At 45.3% G+C, this 22,814-nt stretch overlaps 1 protein-coding gene across 1 annotated transcript; it reads left to right on the forward strand.

The window, feature by feature from the left end:
* Nucleotides 1–1,137: 1,137 nt before the first annotated feature.
* Nucleotides 1,138–21,701, forward strand: LOC112219818 (alpha-(1,3)-fucosyltransferase 7-like). Its single transcript, XM_042302397.1, is given in 3 exon segments — nucleotides 1,138–1,222; nucleotides 20,169–20,551; nucleotides 20,553–21,701. Coding segments are annotated over 2 exon segments (1,044 nt in total). The 5' UTR covers nucleotides 1,138–1,222; nucleotides 20,169–20,210; the 3' UTR covers nucleotides 21,256–21,701.
* Nucleotides 21,702–22,814: the final 1,113 nt, after the last annotated feature.

Below are 22,814 nucleotides of genomic sequence, written 5' to 3' on the forward strand. Positions count from 1 at the left end.
ACAATTTATTACCACCAACACTGTAGATGGTAGAGATACTGTGTCCTAACAGCCCTCTGACTAACACGTCAAATCGTTTTTTTTACACTAACTTGCACTATGATGGTCCCAACAATCCCCTCCTGCTTAGTAATAGTTTTTTTACACTAACTTGCACTATGATGGTCCCAACAATCCCCTCCTGCTTAGTAATAGTTTTTTTACACTAACTTGCACTATGATGGTCCCAACCATCCCCTCCTGCTTAGTAAGTTTTTTTTACACTAACTTGCACTATGATGGTCCCAACAATCCCCTCCTGCTTAGTAATAGTTTTCCTGCTTAATACACTAACTTGCACTATGATGGTCCCAACAATCCCCTCCTGTTTTTTTTTTACACTAACTTGCACTATGATGGTCCCAACAATCCCCTCCTGCTTAGTAATAGTTTTTTACACTAACTTGCACTATGATGGTCCCAACAATCCCCTCCTGCTTAGTAATAGTTTTTTTACACTAACTTGCACTATGATGGTCCCAACAATCCCCTCCTGCTTAGTAATAGTTTTTTTACACTAACTTGCACTATGATGGTCCCAACAATCCCCTCCTGCACTATGATGGTCCCAACAATCCCCTCCTGCTTAGTAATAGTTTTTTTACACTAACTTGCACTATGATGGTCCCAACAATCCCCTCCTGCTTAGTAATAGTTTTGTTACACTAACTTGCACTATGATGGTCCCAACAATCCCCTCCTGCTTAGTAATAGTTTTGTTACACTAACTTGCACTATGATGGTCCCAACAATCCCCTCCTGCTTAGTAATAGTTTTGTTACACTAACTTGCACTATGATGGTCCCAACAATCCCCTCCTGCTTAGTAATAGTTTTTTTTACACTAACTTGCACTATGATGGTCCCAACAATCCCCTCCTGCTTAGTAATAGTTTTTCGACAGTTTTTTTTAATTGTATCACATTTGATTTGTGCATCTTGCTAAACTGAAAAACACAACATTTGACTGAGAAAAATAAGCAGGGAGGGACATGATGAGAGAGAGAGAGAGAGAGAGAGAGAGGAGAGCATAGTGCTGCTGTGCACACTGAGTTCGTACATCCCGTTAAAGTTATCTTTCAATCATCAACACAGAGCATCACAACCCTTTTCACCTCTGCCTTCTGTGGACACCTCAAGCAGACAGGGACTTCACATCCACGGACCCACAGCCCACCTCCCAGGTTAGTGGATAGAGGGACACAATTATTGTGCTGTCCATGGCATGTTGGAGAGGGAGGGAGTTTTTAAAACTATTTATTTTACTCTGTATTGTGAATTGGTTGAGATTCCAGTTAATCAAGTTAAGATTCTCCTAATCTCAAGAGTGAGTGTGTCTCTCTGTTCCTGCTACTTTCAGTTACTCAGACTGCTCGTATCTGAGTCTTGTGGTTGGAACTACACAGACTGCTTGTCAGAGAGGTTGCATGTGTTACTTCTTGTCACTCTAATCTACTGTGCAACGATCTAAAAACTCAATTAATCCTTTACACTTGTGAGAATTGGCCTTTATTGATAGGGCTAAATTGAAATGTTTCTTACACAAGAAATATGAATTAGATAACCATGGTATAGCAGCAATTGAAAGCAATTGAAATAATCCGTACATAACCTGGACGTACCATCAGGTTTAGGAACTAGAATGCAAGGAGAACTCCAAGGGCTTGAACTTGGCTTAGCCAGGTCATTCTCCAACAAATATCTCACCTCATCCCTCATTATCTTCCTCTTGGAAGCGTTGATACGATATGGGTGTTGCTTGATAGGTGTAGCATTTCCAACATTAATGTCATGTTCCAACACATTGGTGCGAGTAGGAACGTCATTAAAGAGACATGGAAAACTGTGTAGTAGCCTCACAATATCATTGGCCTGTCCATCCGTTAAATGAACCAGACCGGATTGGATAGACAGCAGCATTTCTGAGTTGGGCAATCTAACACACTGCTGCTGAGTATTGCGCAACTCCAAGCCATCAACATCATCAATATGACAGTCCACTATCATAGCAGTAGTAGCAGAGGAGACAGCAGTACCTTCCTCTGTTTTTGAACTCTCTAACTGTGTGATGGGTCGGGTGTGGTAAGCTTTCAACATGTTAATGTGACACACACGAGATTGGCGTTGTCTATCAGGAGTTTGAAGCACATAGTCAGTTTCACTTATTTTCTTTTCAATTAAATAAGGACCAGAGAAACGAGCTGACAGTGAAGATCCTGGAACAGGTAATAACACCAGTACTTGGTCACCTGGCTGTAGTGGACGAGAAACAGCCTCTTTATCATAGTGTCTTTTCATGCTCCTCTGTGAGGAAGACAGAGCTTCCTTTGCGAGAGCACAGGCCTGGTGTAGGCGCTCACGAAAGCGACTAACATAGTCCAACACATTCTCATCTCTGGTACACAACTCTTGGGACAAGAACTGTTCTTTAAGGACTTTCATTGGTCCTCTCACTGTATGACCAAACACTAGTTCAGCCGGGCTGAAACCTAGGGACTCCTGCACAGTTTCACGAGCAGCAAACAAAACTAGAGGAACTCCCTCATCCCAATCTTTCTCAGATTCCAAACAATATTTACGTAGCATAGACTTCAGTGTCTGATGCCATCTTTCAAGCGCACCCTGAGACTCTGGGTGATAGGCGCTTGACACACGGTGCGTAATTGACAAGGATTTTAACACCTGCTTGAAGAGCTTGGATAGGAAATTGGTACCTTGATCGCTTTGTACCACCTTAGGTAACCCGAATGTCGTGAAGAATTTTATTAAGGCTTTATTCACTACCGGGGCTGTAATCCTTCTCAGAGGAATGGCCTCGGGGTATCTTGTAGCCATACACATCGTTAACAAAAACTGGTTACCCGATCTTGTCTTCAGTAACGGTCCGACACAATCAACCACCACATGCTCGAATGGTTCACCTATGACAGGTATGGGACAAAGAGGAGTGTGAGGAATAACCTGATTTGGTTTTCCGGTTATCTGACATGTGTGGCATGTCTGACAGAACTGAGCCACATCTTGTTTTAAACCCGGCCAAAAGAAATGTCGAAGGATCCGATCATAAGTTTTTGTGATTCCTAAATGACCAGACCACTGGTGATCATGAGCAAGGGATAACACATTTTGTCGAAAGGCTGTAGGAAGCACTATTTGGTAAACAGCATTCCAATCTCCATCCGCGTCAACATGGGATTTCCATTTACGCATGAGGAGTTTACCATCAATGAAATAAGCCACGTTCTTCTTCTTCACATCTTCCAATGAGACCACACTAGAAAAACATTTAGCAAGCTTGTTGTCAACCTTTTGGTTAGCAATCAGCTGCTCACGAGTGACTGGTAACTGTATTGCCTCAGCAATAAGTTCAACGTTCTTTGATTCTTTCCTGGGCTGTTTGTCAGAGGTGATCAGCTTCTCAGAGGTATCACACAATCCATCTTCTTGATCAACCTCTTTGAACAGAACAGTGTTCGACAAATCTATCACGTCACCCTCTTGTAGTGCCTGAGCACGAGTGACAGCACAAGCGGGGAACACATGTGGATAACTCTGTGCCAGCTCATTCGAGAGAGAGTGGTCACTTTTATCCATTACTTCCAATACGGGTACTACCTTTCCTCCGGCAATATCGTTACCCATTATAAAGGTCACACCTTTCACTGGCAACATAGGACGTACCCCCACTCTGAATATTCCACTGATTAACTCAGAGTGTACTTTCACAAAGTGAAATGGCACTGGGACAAAACTCTTTTCAATACCCTGCACTAACACACTGGAACCACAGTATGTATCGTCAGATAAGGGCAACACATCAGACAATATAAACGACTGCGCCGCACCAGTATCTCGAAGGATTTTAACCGGTCGCTGAGACGCTTCGTCATTCGTTAGGGACACAAACCCCTCGAAAATGAATGGTTCATAACTGCGGTCGGGGACAGAGACTTTCAAACTGCAGTTACCCTGAGGCACCTGTTTTGTTGCAGACCTCACAACCGTACGAATTAGAGCAACACCTGTTGGCGGCTTGGCACGAAGAGGCATCCCTTGTTTGCGTTTTAGCAGGAAACAATCATTAATCATATGTCCCACTTTATGACAATAGAAACAGGGACGCTCATTCTTCTGGCGTGCTTGATATACTACTGCTGGCCGACTAGGGCTAAAGGTAGGAAACTCAGTGGCTCTACTCTCAGTTTGAGCTGAAAACACACTCTTGTGCGTCAACACAAACTCGTCTGCCAACACAGACGCTTCTGCCAGGGAGGATACTTTCTGTTCGTTTAGGTAAACTACAATGCGTTCGGGTAAGCAATTTTTAAACTCTTCCAACAAGATTAACTCCCGGAGAGAGTTGAAATCAGTTACCTTACTAGCAGCATGCCATTTATCAAACAGATTTCCCTTGTCTCTAGCAAATTCCACATAAGTCTTACTAGAAGACTTTCTATGAGACCTAAATCTCTGTCGGTATGCCTCAGGCACAAGCTCATAGGCACGAAGAACAGTAGCTTTGACCACTTCATAATTCAAACTGTCCTCTAGAGGTAGCGCTGACAAAACCTCTTGGGCTTTACTAGTTAATTTATACTGAAGTAATAGACACCATACCTCTTCAGGCCATTTCAATGCTACGGCTATACGCTCAAATACACAAAAATAGGAGTCAACCTCTGACTCTCTGAACAAAGGTACTAAGGCAATCTGCCTACTAATGTCAAACGGGTTTGAGGACACAGCAGGTGAGGACGGCTCACAAACAGGCACAGTAGGAATGAAGGCTAGCCTTGCTGTCTCTGCCTCCAGTTCCATCTGGCGCAATTTGAACTCCAACTGCCTTTGTTCTCGTTCTTTTTCTGCCTCAATTTTACACATCTCCAACTGGAGAGTCTCTCGCCTAATTTGGGCTCTCTCTTCCACCTCCAGTTGGAACTGTGCTAAACGGACATCCCTCCTGGCATCACCATTTGACAGTGGGGAGAGTGGATCAAAACGGGACAATGTGGCTGGTGTTTTAGCCTCTCCCTCATTATCAGACACCAATGGGCTTACAGGAGCAGCAACATCCCCTACAGGGGTAGTAGACTCAGGCAGCGGTAACACAAGCACCTGCTCTTCCAACAATACATTTAATACTAGCTGTTTAACCTCCGCCTTAACTAAACTCTGCGGAATCGATACTGAGTAATGGTCAGCCAAGGTCATTAAATCAACTCTACGACATTTGTCAAAAACCTCCCACGAAGGGTTATCCAAAAAGGATTTCAAATCAAAAGTAGTCATTTTACACTACTTCACAAGTGCCAAAGAAAATAGCAAACACTAATGCTACTTCAGCTATGACGCTCAACACTGAATTATACCACTACAACAATCTACATGAGCGGCATGGGTGTCAGTTATGACAGATCCCGGATGAGCCCCCACTTATGTTACGAATCCCTTTTGGCCCGACAGTCTAGGGGGGATGGTAATGAGACCCGTAACATAACTCATGCAAATTATTATTGTGACAAAGTAAAAGTGTGAACGAAATAACCACGACAACAGAAATCTACTGTCAAACTCCAGGTTTATTTATAAACACACGGTAATGGGGGGGGAGCAGGAAAAGGGGCTGAGCTGGACCCAAGGAAAGAAACAATAAATATACAAAAACACCCCTAAGCTAGACTAGCCTACTTTAACAACAGCTAACTAAGTAACCAAAAATACAGTGGGTGGTCCGTCCAGTTCTAACTAGTGTATTTAACAAAATTCACCTACGGGTAGTGTATGCCCATGGGCGACTTGTCTTGGTTTCCCCCTTTTCCCACCAGCAACAAACAAACACCATAACCAAAAACAATACTCACTGGTGATGATTAAGTGCTATGGAGGTGCTCAAACAAAAGAGAGGTTAAGACACAAAGCGAGAGTGAAACACAGAGACCGACAGACATGGCATTTACAGAGAGATTGAGCTCTAGAGCAAACAAATGATGGGGTTTTTAAACCAAGGGAAAGGAACTGTGATAGGGTAGGAAACAGGAGGAGGTGTGTCTTCTGATTGATGATTGATTGTTGACTGATTGGGGAGTGATGATTTTCACCTGTGAGGGGAGAAGGAGAGAAAAGTACACAGGATACACACACACAGACACAGGATACCTGTATCCGTAACATGAATTTATTTGCAAATTATGGTGTAAAATAAGTATTTGGTCACCTAAAAACAAGCAAGATTTCTGGCTCTCACAGACCTGTAACTTCTTCTTTAAGAGGCTCCTCTGTCCTCTACTCGTTACCTGTATTAATGGCACCTGTTTGAACTTGTTATCAGTATAAAAGACACCTGTCCACAACCTCAAACAGTCACACTCCAAACTCCACTATGGCCAAGAACAAAGAGCTGTCAAAGGACACCAGAAACAAAATTGTAGACCTGCACCAGGCTGGGAAGACTGAATATGCAATAGGTAAGCAGCTTGGTTTGAAGAAATCAACTGTGGGAACAATTATTAGGAAATGGAAGACATACAAGACCACTGATAATCTCCCTCGATCTGGGGCTCAACGCAAAATCTCAACCCGTGGGGTCAAAATGATCACAAGAACAGTGAGCAAAAATCCCAGAACCACACGGCGGGACCTAATGAATGATCTGCAGAGAGCTGGGACCAAAGTAACAAAGCCTACTATCAGTAACACACTACGCCGCCAGGGACTCAAATCCTGCAGTGCAGACGTGTCCCCCTGCTTAAGCCAGTATATGTCCAGGCCAGTCTGAAGTTTGCTAGAGAGCATCTGGATGATCCAGAAGAAGATTGGGAGAATATCATATGGTCAGATGAAACCAAAATATAACTTTTTGGTAAAAACTCAACTTGTCGTGTTTGGAGGACAAAGAATGCTGAGTTGCATCCAAGGAACACCATACCTACTGTGAAGCATGGGGGTGGAAACATCATGCTTTGGGGCTGTTTTTCTGCAAAGGGACCAGGATGACTGATCCGTGTAAAGGAAAGAATGGGGCCATATATCGTGAGATTTTGAGTGAAAACCTCCTTCAGCAAGGGCATTGAAGATGAAACGTGGCTGGGTCTTTCAGCATGACAGTGATCCCAAACACACCGCCCGGGCAATGAAGGAGTGGCTTCGTAAGAAGCATTTCAAGGTCCTGGAGTGGCCTAGCCAGTCTCCAGATCTCAACCCCATAGAAAATCTTTGGAGGGAGTTGAAAGTCTGTGTTGCTCAGCAACAGCCCCAAAACATCACTGCTCTAGAGGAGATCTGCATTGTGGAATGGGCCAAAATACCAGCAACAGTGTGTGAAAACCTTGTGAAGACTTACAGAAAACGTTTGACTTCTGTCATTGCCAATGTTAGGGTTGAGTAAATTCAAATCTGGTATCAGGATAAATATAAATATAACCGATTTTATACTATGTATTTTTTATTAGCTAAGTAATAAATGGCAAATGCAACTTTCGTATATACGGGCTCACTGTAATACCACGCAGGGCAGAACCGAGAACTGACAAGATGTATGTAAACAGTATTCTTTATACTGTGATAGACAGTTCCAAGCCGTCTGTTGGCCTATCACAGTAGAGACTGGGCGTGGTTTAAACTTGCCCAGCCTATCGCAGGCGCTCAGGCGGGTCCCCGCCTCTTGGCGCTTCTTGGAGTCCTCCCTCCGTCGATGTATAGATCCTTACTGTTCTGGTATCGCAGCCTAGTTATAACAGTTGCTCAGTTCCTGCTATTGCGTTGTTCAGTATTTTTCCATCTCAGTTAAACCTCGTGATGACCACCCCTCCCTATCACAACTTTGTAAGATACAGCAAGTCACATCATGTGCTCAATATTGTTAGATACAAACACAAGGAAAAAGCATCTGCTGGGCTGTTATCTACAGTTTTGCAACATGCAGGTCACACCATGTTACTCAGTTCTTGTCACACACAAACAGGCAAGTAAGCAAGCAGTTGTTTAATCTCATAATGATGCTCCAGTGCACAAATGCAGACACCTCACACAACCAACATCAGATAATATTTAATCGTATATATGCTAATGGCTATAATGTAAAATACAGAATCCAACACCAACAAAGAGTATATAACAAAGTATTGAGATAAACTTTTGTTATTGACCAATACTTTGACCAATACTTATTTTCCACCATAATTTGCAAACAAATTCATTAAAAATCCTACAATGTGATTTTCTGCATTGTTTTTTCTGATTTTGTCTGTCATAGTTGAAGTGTACCTATGATGAAAATTACAGGCCTCTCTCATCTTTTTAAGTGGGAGAACTTGCACAATTGGTGGCTGACTAAATACTTTTTTGCCCCACTGTAGCTAGTTGCAGTAGCACACTGTGTTGCCCCAGCCTCCCATATACCGGAAAAAAACGTGCCCAATAGATGGGGGCGAGGTCACCCACCTCCCATTAGCACAGTAGGCAGGAGGAGGAGGGCGACACCATGTGCTAACTAGCTAGCTAGCTTCCCTGCTGTGCTAGCGGTAGGCAGGAATGACCACTAGACAGTGTCCTTTGTCGAAGCCTGTCGGGCACTGTTTTCCTGCAATTCTCTTAACGATTCTCAGGGCAGATGTTCGGCATGCGGGAACGAAGGACACCGGCTACCAGGAGCGAAAAAACTCAGATAATATAGGCAGGCTTCATTAGCGTATCACACCACTTTGCAATGAGCTGGAGGCAGTATGAATTTGGAAAACATTAACTTACTACATATTATGAAGCATGTCTTACCTTGCTAGTAGCCTAGTCAAAATCAGACCATCTTTAATTCGCCAGTAGCCAAAGGCATAATCCTGGTCATTTTTATCAACTCATGCCAGTTGTTGCAGATTAGATCTCCCCTATTTCTAAATTTTGAGTGGATATTTTATCTCTGTCACATGAAACCGCTTGCATGTGCTGTGGGCTTTTGACAATAGTTTTTTTTTCATATAATTGCCTAATGCCTTGTGTGCATTGCTACGCTTATAATGTGAATAAATAATATACTGAACAAAAATATAAACGCAATATCAACAATTTCAACAATTTTGCTGAGTTCATATAAGGAAATCAGTCAATGGAAGTAAATTCATTAGACGCGAATCTATGGATTTAATATGACTGGGCAGGGGCGCAGGCCCACCCACTTGGGAGCCAGGTCCACCCACTGGAGAGCAAGGCCCAGCCAATCAGAATGGGGTTTTCCCCACAAAAGGGAATTATTATAGACAGAAATCCTCCTTAGTTTCATCAGCTGTCCCAGTGGCTGGTCTCAGACGATCCCGCAGGTGAAGAAAGGTCCTGGGCTGGCATGGTTACAATTGGTCTGCGGTTGCAAGCCAGGTTGGATGTATTGCCAAATTCTCTAAAATTACATTAGAGGCAGTTTATGGTAGAGAAATGAAAATGATATTCTATGGCAACAGCTCTGGTGGACATCCCTGCAATAAGCTTCCCAATTGCACGCTCCCTCAAAACTTGCTGTGTGACAAATCTGCACATTATAGTGGCCTTTTATTGTCCCCAAGGAGCACCTGTGCAATGATCATGCTGTTTAATCAGCTTCTTGATATGCCACGCCTGTCAGGTGGATGGATTATCTTTGCAAAAGAGGGATGCAAACAAATTTGTTCCCAAAATTTGAGAGATATTTGCTTTTTTGCGTTTATGGAACATTTCTGGAATCTTGTATTTCAGCTCATGAAACATAGAAGCAACACTTTACATGTTGCGTTTATTTTTTGTTCAGTATTTAGTTTAACAACATTTTTTAATCTAAATGGTCTGATCTGTTGTATCAGACTCATTGCTTTGAATTTTTTTTTAAATGTAGCCTAGGCCTACTGGTTGAATGAATTTGGAATCTATCATCCCACAACTGTCCCAGGGTCTGTTTGGAATAGGCTATTTCTTTCAGTACAAGCTAACCAATAGAATAGGTAAACTTTTCTACTACGGGGATAGGAGATTGACATAGGTTAGTGATGTTGATGTTTGTTGCATTGGCTGAAGAAACGTAGGCCTAAATGTGGACAGTTATTCTAACTTCTTCAAAGTGTGCATCAGAATTCTATAAGAAGTATCGCACATTGTTGCATCCTTGGCTTGCATGTTCTGTTGATATGAATTACCATAATCTAAATGTAACTTCTGTCATACTGAGTACGGTGGACACCCTAATCAGGTTACACACCAAATGCATATAGGTCAGGTAAATTTCTCAAATGTCTGGTAAATTCAAAGTCTGCCGGTCCGGTGACACAGTTTCCTAACGGAAACCCTGGGATGAGGGAAACTTCTTGTCAGGTGAGGTGCTCAAATTCAGAGCAGCTGTCAGTCAAAACCCAAACAGGGCTGTGAAGTGCAGAGACAGAGCTCTGACGTCATGAATAGCATGTTACTGTATGCCTACAGTCACTGTGTTCCAATGTAGGCATTTATCAGTAGTAGAAAGTTTATCAAGCCACTCTCTCATCCTCCTAGATCTATCCGCTGCCTTCGTGAACCATCAAATCCTCCTCTCCACCCTCTCAGGTCTGGGTGTCTCAGGCTCTGCACACTCTTGGATTGCATCCTACCTGGCAGGCCGCTCCTACCAGGTGACGTGGAGAGGATCTGTGTCTGCACCACTTTGTTTCACTACTGGTGTCCCCCAAGGCTCGGTTCTAGGCCCTCTTCTCTCTATACACCAAGTCATTCGGCTCTGTTATTTCCTCACATGGTCTCTCCTATCATTGCTATGCAGATGACACTCCACTACTCTGCTCCTTCCCCCTTCTGACACCCAGGTGGTGACACACATCTTCGCATGCCTGGCAGATATCTCAAATTGGATGTCGGCCCAACACCTCAAGCTCAACATCTTCCTCCCCCCGAAGGCCTGCCCACTCAAAGACCTTTCCATCACGGTTGATAACTCCAGTGTCACCTTTCCAGAGTGCAAAGAACCTTGGTGTGACCCTGGACAACACACTGTCATTCTCTGCAAACGTCAAAGCAGTGATCCACTACAGCAGGTTCATGCTCTACAACATGCGTAGAGTACAACCCTACCTCACACAGAAAGTGGAGCAATTCCTAATCCAGGCACTTGTCCTCTCCCATCTGGACTACTGCAACTCGCTGTTGGCTGGTCTCCCTGCTTGTACCATCAAACCCCTGCAACTTATCCAGAATGCTGCAGCCCGCCTGGTGTTCAACCTTCCCAAGTTCTCTCATGCAACCCCGCTCCTCCACTGGCTTCCAGTTGAAGCTCGCATTCACATCAAGACCATGGTGCTTACATACAGAACAGCAAGAGGACCTGCCCCTCCCCCTTCAGGATATGTTCAAACCCTACAGCCCAACCAGAGAACTCTGTTCTGCCACCTCAGGTCTTGGCCCTTACTTAGCCAGCACCTTCACTTGCCCTCCCCCCTTCTAGCTCTGACTCTACTGATAGCTACGATATTGAGGAAAAATGTGGAAATCCTACCTAGCTATCTGAAGATTAATGCACTATGGAGAATGGAGCCTGGAGGGGATGGTGGCCATTTTACAGGCTCCAAATCAATTGTGCTACTTTGTTTAACTTAATTTGTATATAATGTTGATGCTACCGTCTCTTATGACCGAAAATAGCTTCTGGATATCAGAACAGCGATTTCTCACCTTGAAGTGGGCAAATATTTTTTAATTTAATGAGTCTGACATGCAGGATATAATGTTGCTTCCAAACAATGATGAAAATCCTTGTCATTCGCATGAAGAAAATAAGGAAATACAAGGGGTGCAGATCAGGGTGCCTTGTGAGAATTTGTCAGCGAGTGGGTAACCCGCTACTACCATCCGTACTATTGGCCAAAGTGCAATCACTGGAGAATAAACTGGATGAGCTCCGTTCGAGACTATCCTACCAACGGGAAATGAAAAACTAATATCTTATGTTTCACGAGTCGTGGCTGAACGACGACACAGATATTATACAGTTTGCTGGATTTTCCGTGCATCGGCAGGAAAGAACAGCTACTGTACGTCCGGTAAGATGAAGGGTGGGTTGTGTGTCTACTTGTCAATAACAGCTGGTGCACAATTATAATATTAAAGGAGTCTCGAGGTATTGCTCGCCTGAGGTAGAGTACCTCATGATAAGCTGTAGACCACACTATCTTTTCGTAGCGGTCTATTTACCACCACAAACCGATGCTGGCACTAAGACCACACTGAACAAGCTGTATAAGGCCATAAGCAAAGAAAATGCTCAGCCAGAATTGCCGCTTCTAGTGGCCGGGGATTTGACCTAATTTCTACCAGAATATCACTTGTGCAACCAGAGGGAAAAAACTCCAGACCACCTTTACTCTACACACAGAGATGCGTACAAAGCACTCCCTCGCCATCGATTTGGCAAATCTGACCATAATTCTAACTTCCTGCTTACGAGTAAAAACTAAAGCAGGAAGTACCAGTGACTCACTCAATGGGGAAGTGGTCAGATGATGCGGATGCTACGTTACAGGACTGTTGGTTAGCACAGACTGGAATATGTTCCGGGATTCATCCAATAGCATTGAGGAGTATACCATCTCATTCACTGGCTTCATCAATAAGTGCATCGACGACGTCATCCCCACAGTGACCGTACGTACATATCCCAACCAGAAGCCATGGATTACAGGTAACATCCGCCCCAAGATAATGGCTAGAGCTGCCGCCTTCAAGAGGCGGGACACTAATCCGGATGCTTATAAGATATCCTGCTATCCCCAGGCAAATCATCAATACAGGACAAAGATTGAATCCTACTACACCAGCTCAGATGCTCGACGGATGTGGCAGGGCTTGCATACTATTACGGACTATAAAGGGAAACCCAGCCGCAAGCTAACCAGTTACGCGAGCCTACCAGATGGGCTAAATGGCTTTTATGCTTGCTTGAAGGCAAGCAACACTGAAGCATGCATGAGAGCAACAGCTGTTCCGGACAACTGTGTGATCACCCTCTCCCTAGCCGATGTGAGCAAGATCTTGAAACAGGTCAACATTCCCAAGGCTGCGGGGCCAGACGGATTACCAGGACGTGTACTCAGAGCATGCGCGGACCAACTGGCAAGTGTCTTCACTGACATTTTCAACCTCTCCCTGACCGAGTCTGTAATACATACGTTTCAAGCAGACCACCAGACAAGAAGTGAGGTGGAAAGATAATGGTGAGGTGAGGTGGAAGGGTATGGTGAGGTGAGATGAGATGGAAAGATAATGGTGGAGAAAGGTCAAGGGAAGCTATTTTCATATAGAGGGAGGGGACTCTATACGCTATGCAAAGACAGAATACTATGAAGGCAGGACTCTGTAATATGAGAATTTAGTATTTTCCATGGAGGGGCTCAACTTTGTTACATTTGTAATTAAGTATTTTTTGAATTCACAAGTTCTAGTAAGAGTGTTATATTTCTGAGTCAATATTCCACCACACCAGTCAGTTGATTATTGACAAGTTTTTCCAACACTTTTGATGAACAGGTCAAAATAGAAATTGGCCTATAACAGTTAGGATCAGCTTGATCTCCACCTTTAAATAAAGGACCCACCGTGGCTGCCTTCCAAGCAATGGGAATCTGCCCAGAGAGGAGAAACAGGTTAAAAAGGTCAGAGATAGGCTTGGTGATGATAGGGGCAGCAACCTTAAAGCAGAAAGGGCCTAAACCATCTGAACCAGATGTTTTTTGAGGGTCAAGTTTAAGGAGCTCCTTTAGCACCTCGGACTGAGTGACCGCCTGCAGGAAAAACTTTGTAGCGGGATAGGGGGAAAAGTGTGAGGAGCATCGGGGATATTGGTATTAGAAGGGGTGGAAGATGAAGAAATGTTGGACATGCAAGGAGGCATGGCTGAGTCAAATAGGAATCCCGACTTAAAGAGCTCAGCCATGTGCTCCTTGTCAGTAACAACCATATTAAGGGACATGGGCAGCTGTGAGGAGGGTTTATACTCCAGGTCTTTAACCGTTTTCCAGAACTTCTTGGGGTTAGACCCACAGAGCGAGAACTGGTCCTTAAAGTAACTAACTTTGGCCTTCCGGATTGCCTGAGTGCATTTATTTATAATTTGCCTGAATGAGAGCCAATCAATCTGAGTATGTGTGTGCCGAGTGATTTGCCAAATGGAATTATTGAGGTGGAGTCACTGCCAGATCACAGTCGAACCAGGGGCTGAACGTGTTTTCAATTCTCATTTTCTTTACAGGTGTGTATTTGTTAATGATAATAATAAATGGAACATTATTTACTTTAATAATGTTTACATATCTTGCATTACTCATCTCATATGTTTCTACTGTATTCTATACTATCTACTGTTTCTTAATCTATGCTGCTCTGACATTGCTCTACCATATATTTATATATTCTTAATTACATTCCTTTACTGAGATTTGTGTGTATTGGGTATATGTTGTGAAATTGTAAGCTATCACTGCACTGTCAGCTGTAACGGTTTTCTAGGTGTGAGGGAGAGTCGGACCAAAGTGCAGCGTGTAGATTGCGATCCATGTTTAATGAACAAACGTAACACGAATCTAAATACAAACACTACAAACAATAAACGTAACGAACTAAACGAAAACCGAAACAGCCTAATACTTGTGTAAACTAACAAAAACAAGGACACTAAGGACAACCACCCACGACAAACTCAAAGAATATGGCTGCCTAAATATGGTTCCCAATCAGAGACAACGATAAACACCTGCCTCTGATTGAGAACCACTTCAGACAGCCATAGACTTAACTAGAACACCCCACTAGCTACAATCCCAATACATACACACCACATATAAAAAACCCATGCCACACCCTGGCCTGACCAAATAAATAAAGATAGTATTTTGTGTTTATCTTTATTTATTTGGTCAGACCAGGGCGTGACAGAACCCCCCCCCTAAGGTGCGGACTCCCGAACACACCTCAAAACAATAGGTAGGGTCCGGCTGGGCGTCTGTCCATGGTGGCGGCTCCGGCGCGGGACGAGGACCCCACTCAATCAATGTCTTAGTCCCCTCTCCTCGCGTCCTTGGATTGTCCACCCTCGCCGCCGACCATGGCCTAGTAGTCCTCACCCAGAACCCCACTGGACTGAGGAGCAGATCGGGACTGAGGGGCAGCTCGGGACTAAGGTAGCTCGGGAGTGAGGGGAAGCTCGGGAGTGAGAGGAAGCTCGGGAGTGAGAGGAAGCTCGGGCAGGTTGATGGATCTACCAGATCCTGGCTGGCTGGTGGTTTCGGCAGATCCTGGCTGACTGGCAGATCCTGGCTGACTGGCAGATCCTGGCTGACTGGCAGATCTGGCAGATCCTGGCCGACTGGCAGATCCGGCAGATCCTGGCCGACTGGCAGATCCGGCAGATCCTGGCCGACTGGCAGATCCTCCTGGCCGACTGGCAGATCCGGCAGATCCTGGCCGACTGGCAGATCCTGGCCGACTGGCAGATCCTGGCCGACTGGCAGTTCTGGCAGATCCCGGCCGACTGGCGGATCTGGAAGAGTCTGGTTGACTGGCGGATCTGGAAGAGTCTGGTTGACTGGCGGATCTGGAAGAGTCTGGTTGACTGGCGGATCCCGGCAGATCCTGGCTGACTGGCAGATCCCGGCCGACTGGCAGTTCTGGCAGATCCCGGCCGACTGGCAGATCTGGCAGATCCCGGCCGACTGGCAGATCTGGAAGAGTCTGGTTGACTGGCAGATCTGGAAGAGTCTGGCTGACTGGCAGATCTGGAAGAGTCTGGCTGACTGGCAGATCTGGAAGAGTCTGGCTGACTGGCAGATCTGGAAGAGTCTGGCTGACTGGCAGATCTGGAAGAGTCTGGTTGATTAGCAGATCTGGAAGAGTCTGGCAGATCTGGAAGAGTCTGGCTGACTGGCGGAACCTGGCAGACTGAAAGATCTGGCTGCTCCATGCTGACTGGCGGCTCTGGCTGCTCCATGTAGGCTGACAGCTCTGGCGGCTTCTTACAGACTGACAGCTCTGGCGGCTCCGTGCAGACTGACAGCTCCTTACAGACTGGCAGCTCCTTGCAGACTGGCAGCTCCTTGCAGACTGGCAGCTCTGGCTGCTCCATGCAGACTGACAGCTCTGGCTGCTCCACGCTGACTGGCGGCTCTGGCTGCTCCATGTAGGCTGACAGCTCTGGCGGCTTCTTACAGACTGACAGCTCTGGCGGCTCCGTGCAGACTGGCAGCTCCTTGCAGACTGACAGCTCCTTACAGACTGGCAGCACCTTGCAGACTGGCAGCTCCTTGCAGACTGGCAGCTCCTTGCAGACCGGCAGCTCTGGCTGCTCCATGCAGACCGACAGCTCTGGCTGCTCCATGCAGACCGACAGCTCTGGCTGCTCCATGCAGACCGACAGCTCTGGCTGCTCCATGCAGACCGACAGCTCTGGCTGCTCCATGCAGGCCGGCAGCTCTGGCTGCTCCATGCAGGCCGGCAGCTCTGGCTGCTCCATGCAGCTCTGGCTGCTCCATGGCTGCTCTGGCTGCCAGGCCGGCAGCTCTGGCTGCTCCATGCAGACCGACAGCTCTGGCTGCTCCATGCAGGCCGGCAGCTCTGGCTGCTCCATGCAGGCCGGCAGCTCTGGCTGCGCTGAACAGGCAGGAGACTCCAGCAGCGCTGTGGAGGAAGAAGGCTCTAGCTGCGCTGAACAGGCGGGAGACTCCGGCAGCGCAGGAGAGGAGAAAGGCTCCGACAGCGCTGGAGAGGCGGGAGACTCCGACAGCGTAGGAGAGGCGGGAGACTCCGACAGCGTAGGAGAGGCGAGGCGCACTGTAGGCCTGATGCGTGGTGCTGGTACTGGTGGTACTGGACCGAGGACACGCACAGGAAGCCTGGTGCGGGGAGCTGCTACCGGAGGGCTGGGGTGTGGAGGTGGTATTGGATAGACTGGACCGTGCAGGCGCACTGGAGCTCTTGAGCACCGAGCCTGCCCAACCTTACCTGGCTCGATGCCCACTCTAGCCTGGCCGATAGGAGGAGCTGGAATATACAGCACCGGGCTATGCACCCGCACTGGGGACACCGTGCGCACCACTGCATAACACGGTGCCTGCCCGGTCTCTCTAGCCCCCCCGGTAAGCACAGGGAGTTTGTGCCGATCTCCTACCTGGCATAGCCATACTCCCTGTGAGCCCCCCCCCCAAAAAATTGGGGGGCTGACTCTCGGGCTTCCATCCGCTCTGCCGTGCTAGCTCCTCATAATGCCGCCTCTCTGCTTTTGCTGCCTCCAGCTCGGCTTTGGGGCGACAATAATCTCCAGGCTGTTCCCAGGGTCCTTTCCCATCTAGAATCTCCTCCCAAGTCCATTTCTCCAAGTAGTGCAGCCTCTCCCACTGTAGTTGCTGCTGCTCCTGCTGCTGCTGCCTCTGTTGCCTCTCCTGCGGCTCCTGCCTGTTGACACGCTGCTTGGTCCGGTTGTGGTGGGTGATTCTGTAACGGTTTTCTAGGTGTGAAGGAGAGGCGGACCAAAATGCAGCGTGTAGATTGCGATCCATGTTTAATGAACAAACGTAACACAAATCTAAATACAAACACTACAAACAATAAACGTAACGAACGAAACGAAAACCGAAACAGCCTAATACTTGTGTAAACTAACAAAAACAGGAACAAGGACACTAAGGACAATCACCCACGACAAACTCAAAGAATATGGCTGCCTAAATATGGTTCCCAATCAGAGACAACGATAAACACCTGCCTCTGATTGAGAACCACTTCAGACAGCCATAGACTTAACTAGAACACCCCACTAGCTACAATCCCAATACATACACACCACATATAAAAAACCCATGCCACACCCTGGCCTGACCAAATAAATAAAGATAAACACAAAATACTTCGACCAGGGCGTGACATCAGCGCTAGAAACATAAGCATTTCGCTACACCCACAATCTGCTAAACACGTGTATGTGACTAATAACATTTGTTTTCATAACACTGAAAATATTTTTAAAAGGTCCAAGCGTCTTCGACAGAGGGGATCAAGCTGATTCTATACCAATTCGAGAGGTCAGGTCATGAAGGAAGGCTTGCACATTAAAGTCAGCACAGGTCGTTTCACTGAGCATCCATTATTAATACAGGCACGTATCACAGCACATAATACTAATACAATACAAAATGCATAGAAATGTCTCTCTTCACAGTCTCCGTCTTGCCGTAAGGTGTTATTTTATTGCCAGCTTGAGTTACCTGAATTGCATGGCAGTTACATTTAGTCATGGCTCTATTTTAATAGTGTTTTTCCCAGCCTCTGTTCTGCACCTAATGACATTGAAGAGACCTCTGGTCGCATGTCTTGTGTGATACTGATGAGTGTCTAAACAGTTTGGCAACCTCTTGAACAGACAGTTCAGTACCTTCAACACCTTGCACAAAGATCAATAGTGATGCAGTCAATCTCTCATCAACTTTGAGCCATGAGAGATTGACATGCATGACATTCGCACTCCTTGTACATCTAAGTGCAATATATGTGCTGCTCCATTTTGGACAAATGCAATTTGCCCTTTTTTGACACACCTGACCACACAACTGGACAGTAGTTCAGGTGTGACAAAACTATGGCCTGTGGGACCTGATTGATTGACTGAGATATCAATAAATCAGAGCAACGCCTTATCATGGACAGACCTCTTCCCATTTTAGTAACCATTGAGTCTATACGTTTTCACAATGATAGCTTGCTATCTAAGGTGACACCCAGCAGTTTAGTCTCTTCAAATGACTCAATAGCCAGATTATTCAATAATAGATCCAGATGAGGCTTATGGTTGAGCGAGTGACTTGTCCCTAGAGATGCTTTTCATCTTTGAGATATTTAGCAGCAGCCTATTGCTACTTACTCATTCTAAAACTGACTAGAGATCTATGTTAAAGGTGTCAGTTATTTATTTTACTGTTGCAGTGGGAGGTTATTAGTAAAAAAATAATGGCCCAAGCCGGCTGCCCTGCAGTACATCATACTCAACAAAATCATTTGCATGGAAGAAAACCCTCTGTGTTCTATTGGATAGGTAACTGCCCATCCATGATAAGGCAGAGGATATTAATCCATAGTATAAAAGAAGTCTAACAAAACAGCTCCCACAATCTTATCAATTTCTTTCAGCCAATCAGTCATTTGTGCCAGTAACGAGCATGTTGAGTGCCCTTCCCTATAAGCATGCTGAAAGTCCGTTAATTTGTTTTCTGTAAAATAACATTGTATTTGGTGACATGGGTACAAGCACAGAGTTGGGAAGGATAGACAACCACAATACAGGAAGTCAGATGTAACATGCAACACAACCAAAATAAGAATGACAAAGCATGTTTAGCAGTAGCAAACAAATTCAATCTCCAACTGATCAGTCCTATCTTTGACCAAACTACTCCCAACATGTAAATTGAGATGGTAGAGATGGTGACAAACAAACAAGTATGTACATCAAGCTGTTACAAGGAGATGCATACCGTAGCTATTATCATTCAGCCATTTAAAACTTTAAAATCAACCGCTCCCTTGGTGTCTAATAATACCATGGGATGGATGGATGGTGTTCCAACAAAATACGTGATAAGGCCAGTGGGCTACTGGGTACAGATACAGGCTGGTCTAATAGCCTAGAAGTAACATAGTAAACGATAATCCTGGACACTCAAATCAGTATGATATGTTACGCTTGGTATGAATACATAAGACAAAAGGAGGGTGGTTGGTAGGGTGTATGGATGTGAACATCTAGCAACCCAAAGGTTGTGCATTCTAATCTCAAGGACAACTTTAGCATTTTAGCTAATTAGCAACTACTTACATTTGAGCTACTTTGCAACTACTTAGCATGTTAGTTAACCCTTCCCCTAACTCCTGACCTTAATCCCTAACCCAGCTAACATTAGTCAAAACAAATTGTAATTCGTAACATACGTATTGCAAATTTGTAATTGTATGAATTGTAATTCGTAACAGCCTATCATACAAATTAATACGAAATGTAACAATTTGAATGTCTCAGATTTTTGTTTACTATGTTATGTTTACCCCTGAGTCAAGGTTAACAGAAACTCAATCCTGTTTTCTCTGCTCATTTCCCAGCAGTGAAAGAACACGGATGACAAACAAGGGTCCAGCTCTACAATGAAATCCCCCTCATTTTGCCTCAGGCTCTTCCTCCTCATCTGCCTGGCCTCTCTACTGTTCTTTCTGGTGGGACAGGGGAGTGAGGGTGGGTGGGATCCAAACTCTGACAGAAGCCACAACATCACCATCCTGCTGTGGCACTGGCCCTTTGGCCCCTCCTACAATTTGGAGGGAGACGTGTGCTGGAACCGGTACCGTATCCCCGACTTCCGCCTGGTGGACCAGCACTCTCTCTACCCCAGTGCTGACCTGGTGGTCTTCCACCATAGAGAGCTGATGAACGGCCAGGAGCGGCTGCCCCTCCACCTTCACCGGCCAAGGCACCAGAAGTGGGTCTGGCTCTCTCGAGTCCCCTGACAACAGCAGATACCTGAAGCCCTTCAATAATGTGTTCAACTGGACCATGTCCTACCGCCGCGATGCCGATATCACCATGCCCTATGGTAAGCTGCTGCCGAAGGACTGTGATACTGGTAATGATAGCAGCACAGAAGACATCATTCCCAAAAATAAGTCCATTCTGGCCTGCTGGGTTGTTAGTCACTATGAGCCTCAGCACAGAAGGAGCTTGGTGTACAAGAGCCTGAAAAGAAGCATCCCAGTGGAGGTGTATGGTCGCTTGAGAGGGAGTGTTTTGGCCTCCATCGACCTGCTGCCCACCATCTCAAGCTGCTACTTCTACCTGTCCTTCGAGAACTCCATCTCCAAGGATTACATCACTGAGAAGCTCTGGCGGAACGCTTACCAGGCAGGGGCGGTGCCTGTGGTTCTGGGTCCACCTCCAGATGACTACATAGCCGTGGCGCCGCCCAACTCCTTCATCCACGTTGAGGACTTTCCATCCACCAAGGAGCTGGGGAACTATCTCCGCCAGCTGCAACTGGACAAGGAGAGATATGCTGGGTACTTAGCGTGGCGGCATAGCTATCAGGTGAAAGTGTATACAGACTGGAGGGAGAGGCTGTGTAGCATCTGCCCCCAGTATCACAGCCTGCCTGCTCAGAAGGTTTACCATGACCTGGAAGCCTGGGTCAGGAAGTGAAACCACACCCTTGGTTCACTTTGGCAGCTCCTCAGACTTTCTGCATCCTAAATAGCACCCGTTTCACTATGCAGGTCCTTACATTTGACCAGGGCTCATAGGGTCTGGTCAAAAGTAGTGCACTATACAAGGGGAGTGACATTTAGGACACCTTTTAAAAATGTGAAGGTGGTCTTCTCTAGGACCAGCTCTTTTCACATACATGGACATTTCAGCAATAAACCACCTCCCCACATAACTAATGTGTGAGAAACAGAAAGTGGTTGAGCATTTATGGGTGATCTGTGTTACACATGCAGCATTTATACACACAATAGCATATTCACTAACTGTTGTTACGACACAGGTTGACATGGAAAATAAAAAATATTTAATTGTGTGGTGCAAAAGTTACAAGTAACATCTTAAGGTTGCCCCAGAGAAATAGCCAGAGTTTCAATAAAATTATCAAATATGCTTTTATTTATAAACATGGGATTGTGTAAAATCTTTAGCCAAGAGATTTGAATCACATAGAAGATGAAATGACTTCAACTACACAACAAGGCACTAGATTGTGCCTGCGCTGGGTGGCCATTTCAGATTTATTTTGATCAAGTCTTTGTATAAGAGTGGTGATGTAATCAGCTCTGTAACAGTGACAACCATTAACAATACAGGTCCCTGATCATGTTAACATAAGTACCACTTTGGTTAAACCCTTTACCGCAATGGCTACCATTAGATTCAAAACAGTTAGTCAACATATTAAATACAGGCATGGATAACAAACATAGCAAGATTTTTTAAAAGACAAATCAAAAAATGTATTTGTATCATACTGCCACTGAGAGTATACCTTCTGGACAAGACTGCAAAGAATATTTAAAGAAATTGTATGTAAGACCTAATAGATAACGTCTGGACGAACTGCAACATGACAACACAAGGATATGCAAGATAAAGGGGGAAAAAAATCTCATTTTTAAAATATCAAAAAAAGGTCAGACAACTTTGTGCAAAAACAATCTCACCGCAGATATTTCAGAGCCAAGGGACTGGTGGAATGAAGAGGTAGAAAATAGCTACAGTGGGGAGAACAAGTATTTGATAACCTGCGAAATCGGCAGGTTTTGCTACTTACAAAGCATGTAGAGGTCTGTATTTTTATCATAGGTACACTTCAACTGTGAGAGACGAAATCTAAAACAGAAATCCAGAAAATCACATTGTATGATTTAAGTAATTAATTTGCATCACCTACCAACCAGTAAGAATTCCGGCTCTCACAGACCTGTTAGTTTTTCTTTAAGAAGCCCTCCTGTTCTCCACTCATTACCTGTATAAAAGACACCTGTCCACACACTCAATCAAACAGACTCCAACCGCGCCACAATGGCCAAGACCAGGGAGCTGTGTAAGGACATCCGGGATAAAATTGTAGACCTGCACACGGCTGGGATGGGCTACAGGACAACAGGCAAGCAGCTCGGTGAGAAGGCAACAACTGTTGGCGCAATTACTAGAAAATGGAAGAAGTTCAAGATGGCGGTCAATCATCCTCGGCCTTCCCTCAGTAA

The sequence above is a fragment of the Oncorhynchus tshawytscha genome, linkage group LG20 (assembly GCF_018296145.1).
Source record: "Oncorhynchus tshawytscha isolate Ot180627B linkage group LG20, Otsh_v2.0, whole genome shotgun sequence".
Taxonomy (NCBI): domain Eukaryota; kingdom Metazoa; phylum Chordata; class Actinopteri; order Salmoniformes; family Salmonidae; genus Oncorhynchus; species Oncorhynchus tshawytscha.